The sequence below is a fragment of the Rhagoletis zephyria genome, unplaced genomic scaffold (genome assembly GCF_001687245.7).
Source record: "Rhagoletis zephyria isolate East Lansing unplaced genomic scaffold, Rhagoletis_zephyria_1.1 Rzeph_scaffold_06185, whole genome shotgun sequence".
Lineage (NCBI taxonomy): Eukaryota > Metazoa > Arthropoda > Insecta > Diptera > Tephritidae > Rhagoletis > Rhagoletis zephyria.
Window position 1 is genome coordinate 17,152 of NW_016163268.1, and position 4,714 is coordinate 21,865.

Genomic DNA, 4,714 nt, shown 5'->3' on the forward strand with positions numbered 1-4,714 from the left:
TCTTTGGCGACATGCTAAATACTCCATGCCGCAACATCACCGCAACAAAACGTTTTTCAAGGATATTTAGCAAAGTTTATGGTTATGAGGCATTATAAGCATGGCAACATGGATCTCTTAAAAACATTTCTTGGTATGGGAGCTCTCTACAACCCTCTAAATCCTCATACTAGTGAAATCGTGGATGATTATGAGGTTGAAATTGTTTGAAGCTTCTTTACTTGTAGACAATAAATAGTAGTTTTTTCAGCATGGCTGTTTTCCACTCTAAGGGCCGGTTACTCAATGTCTGGTTAACACTAATCTGCGGTTAAACATCGTTATCGACGTTACCGACTCCCTGTTATATGCATGGAGTCGAAGACGTCGGTAACGATGTTTAAACGCAGATTAGTGTTTACCAGACATTGAGTAACCGGCCCTAAGCGGTAGCGTTTTATTTTGGGGGAGGGTATTGAATTATTACACTTTTCTTTTTAAATTTCATGCAATTATAGCTGCTGCAGTTTTGTTCAGGAATACTGTGGATGGCAAAAGGTGTTCTTCGGCAACACAGAAACGAGAGTTCTACTTAGTGAGGGTTATAATCCCTAAGCGCGGCCAAAGGCCTCCTACGCAGAAAAGTTTTTTGTGCAAACGGTTTTCAGCCCCTGTTCTTCGGCAACACAGAAAGGATAATTCTAATTAGTGAGGGTTATAATCGCGCGGCCGAAGGAGTTCTGTGCAAAAATACTGTGGACGCAAGTAAAAATTTAAATTTTTGGCCATTTTTCTTAGGGGTCCCTAGGGACCCATAGGGGGCCTAGTTGGTTGGGGTTGCATTTTTGTCAATGGCGGTTCATGTCCTTTCCAAAAAGTTAGGCTGGAGGTGCCGCGCCCACTCCCCCTTCGCCCACCGCCCCTTTAATGAACGCCCGTATTGGAAAGTTCCCTCTAACTATTTAATTAATTAAAAAGTTAATCACCGCCGTCGGATTATTATTATTGGCGTTAAAACGCGTCGATTAATACCACTTTCGAAATTTTTCGTCCATTTTTGGCCCTGTAAGCTAAAGTGCACTTTTACCGACTATTCAACTAAGGGCCGGTTACTCAATAGTTGCGTTCCAGATGCTTCACGATTTGCAGGTTTTTACAGGAAGTCGTTCCAGGTGACCACCTCCCATAAGGTTTATTAATGGGGAAAACAGCTGTTCCTGCAAATCGTGAATTTCGTGAATATCGTGAAGCATCTGGAACGCAACTATTGTCTTGTTAACACTAATCTCCGGTAAAACATTGTTATCGACGTATTCGACTACATTCATACAACAGGGAGTCGGTAGCGTCGATAACTATGTTTAACCGGAGATTAGTGATAACCAGACATTGAGTAACCGGCCCTTAGTGAGGGTTATAGTCCCACAGCCTCTCTTCTTTGCTAAATACAGGAAGGAGAATTCTATTCCCCACGTTCTCTGCAAAAGGTGGTCAGCAATTTATTGCTTATGTCTGATTGCCTGGATTATGTTAAACACCCTCTGCGCAGAAATCGTGTGAATGGAATAGTCGGATGAGTATTGAAAGTTTATGAAAACAAATTTTATATGAAATTTATTTGCACCGAGAACTTAGGTATAGACATACGCATATCAAACGAAAGGGAAATTAATTTTCTTTATACCAAAATAACGACCACACTATCCTAATAAGGCTAGTTTGGAAAAACAGTTTAAATGGACTTTTTAAAATTTTTTTTAAAAAACCAATTTTTATCAGAAATTAGAAATGCAAGGCACAAGGAATGGAGACCTAGAGAAAGGTGTGTTAATTTCCTGTATATGTATATTATATATATATATATATATATATTATATTACTACTGGTTATTAACTTTTACAAACGCTTTGCTAGTTTTTGAGATATTACGGTTTTTCAAAAAGCAAATTTCGATCCTTGGCCTTCGATATATCGCTTAATTTTAATTTCTGCAAGTAGATTTTAGTACCGTTATAATCTGCTCAAAAAGCTCTATCGACTCCTATTTTTGGTTTTTTTTTCTAGCGAAACGGTGGGTATTCTTTACTTGTTCCATATTTTCTTGCCTTAATAAGCGTACAGCGTAAAAATTATGCAAATACTGACGCGATAAATATTGAACATGTAGCATTCGTGCGCGATCCATCAATCCATCAATATCGAACGCGATCCAAATATCGTGATAATTACGGACCGTGTGACGGGCCCTTAGGTTTCGATATCAAGAGAATATCGAGTAAAGAGTCGTATTTACCTTTTGTGTTCTTCACTACAAAACGATTTATCTTCTATTTATAAAAAATTTGGAAAATAATGGAGCTGCAAGAGTCACCTGAAGTAGAAGAATTGAATGAGAAAATAAAGACTAGACGAGAAGCTCGAAGGAGAAAAATCCTTGAAAATGCCAAGAGCAGGTTGGAGAAGCTAAGTATGAAGCAATCTGGTGGCGGTGATACCGAATTGATAAATGAACGTTCGAGTAGGTTCATATTTAGTTTATGCGGGTTCTATTTTAATTGTTTTTCATTTAAGATTTCCTAACACAGGAAACTTGTGAATATTCCGATCCTGAAGTTGAACCAGATATTCCGGAGCATTTACAAATGCCATTTCGCCAGTTTGAAACCACATTCAGGGGGTTTGATGATACCATAAATCACTCGGATCTTCATGAAAAAGAAAAGCCGTTTATAAAGTATAAATTGCACGTCGTATTAGCAGTGACAATCGCTTACATTGCGTCCTTAATTCTAAATGTAAATGAGGAAAGGACGTTTTACGTGATTATACCGGTGACGTTGGTGATTATATGTGATCTCACAATTTTCCAACAAAGGCAGCAAAATCCGATGATTCATATGTTGGTACTTTTTGGGATAAGATCTCAGGAAATTGTTCACGCGTTAAGTATGGCGGGTAAAATACAAAATATTGTGACAGATTTATCAATCTTCATATTTTATTTTTGCATAGCTACCTGCTTTGGCAATCAATTTGTCCGTTTAGCCGATATTAAATAAATGGCAAAGTTTATAAACCTTTATAAAAATTTAAAACAAATTACTTATTTTATTGGGAAAATTTTAGTAGTCGGAGGGCAAATTCTAGAAAAAGTTGCGATGAGGAGGGGTAGAATAGGACTCCCTGATTTCAAAAATAACCCCCTTTTTTCTGGAAACCCTATAGTTTTTACATAATTTGTTAAAGTTTTCGTATAAACGATAAATAAGATAGCAAAATAACATCAAACTGGGTCTGCCACACTAAAATTTTGAATAATAAACGCGGGTTTTTAATTCGGAACTTTCACTTAGAGCGTGTGTGAATCGGTAAAAAGTTCGCGGCGAGTGAATTTTTCACAACTATGAGGTGAATAAAATTTCAGTGGCTATGAAATTTTTGACAAATGCATAGAAAATTTTGACAATCGCAAAGATTGTTGATGTGTGTAATTTTTCGTTGAATAAAAGCTTAAATTGATGAATTGCAATCAACGATGATAGATGTTTTCTTAAAATATTAATTTCACTCCAATTTGTAATATTTTATTCCGCATAAATCTGCGATTATCAAAAATTTACTGCTGTCAAAAAATATTTAATTTCACACAGCAGATTGGCAAAACTGTCTCACCATAGTAAAAATATTATTCAACAGCTTTCCCAATAGAACTTAGTTACCGATTCACACAGGCCCTTAGTAGAATTCTCCTTTCTGTGTAGCCGAAGAAGAGGGGCTGAACACCTTTCTGCGCAGGCGGCCTTCGGTCGCACTTAGGGATTATAACCCTCACTAAGAGGAGTTCTCCTTTCTGTGTTGCCAAAGAAGGGGGGCTGCAAACCTTTTGAAGAGAACAACTTTCTGCGTAGGCGGCCTTCGGCCGCACTTAGGGATTGTAACCCTCACTACGTAGAATTCTCCTCTCTGTGTTGCAAAAGAATAGGGGCTGAATACCTTTTGCAGATAACCCCTTTATAACCCTCCCTACGTAGAACTCACCTTTCTGTGTTGCCGAAGAAGGGGGGCTGCACACCTTTTGCATAGAACCACTTTCTGCGTAGGCGGCCTTCGGCCGCGCTTAGGGATTATAACTCTCACTACGTAGAATTCTCCTTTCTGTGTTGCCAAAGAAAAGGGGCTGAACACCATTTGCATAGAACACCTTTATGCGTAGGCGGCCTTCGGGCGCACTTAGGGATTATAACCCTCACTACGTAGAATTGTTTCTATTAAATTGTTTTGTACAGTATGGCAACACATCTTATGTGTCAGTTTGCACAGTTCGTCGCTGATCTAACCCCGTTTAGGTCGGCGAAGTATCTCAGAAGTTGCTCGTCCATAGGGCTACATTCGCTACGTATTCTTCTACTCAGGGCTGGCATCGATTCAAACCCAGGGCCAGAAATCTACTCCTGCTGTGTATGCCAGAGACGACTACACCACAACTCCACCTCAGTCAAGTGTAATGCCTGCGAGGGGTGGAGTCACCTCAGAGCCTGCTCAGGACTACGGACACATCGGCAGTAGACCACGTCGTATGTGGCCCCCTGCTGCTCAAACAGAGCAGCCTCCACGGCTAACCTCAGTCCACCTGAGCAGCCTCACACAGTCACCACAGCACAACAACATATTCAGCCTCATTGCGTAAGTCGTAAATTAGGCTGAATTGTACGACTTGACAACATTAGCATTGTCT

General features: G+C 39.5%; 1 protein-coding gene across 2 annotated transcripts; it reads left to right on the forward strand.

The window, feature by feature from the left end:
• Positions 1–2,255: 2,255 nt before the first annotated feature.
• On the forward strand, positions 2,256–3,076 carry l(2)SH0834 (lethal (2) SH0834). Of its 2 annotated transcripts, XM_017628763.1 has the most exons (3): positions 2,256–2,497; positions 2,551–2,925; positions 2,992–3,076. In XM_017628763.1, exons 1-3 carry the CDS (start codon positions 2,332–2,334, stop codon positions 3,036–3,038), a joined length of 588 nt encoding a protein of 195 aa, XP_017484252.1. In that variant the 5' UTR covers positions 2,256–2,331; the 3' UTR covers positions 3,039–3,076. The 2 variants fall into 2 exon arrangements, with proteins under 2 accessions (XP_017484252.1, XP_017484251.1); XM_017628762.1 differs by having other exon boundaries at positions 2,551–3,070.
• The last annotated feature ends 1,638 nt before the right edge of the window (positions 3,077–4,714 follow it).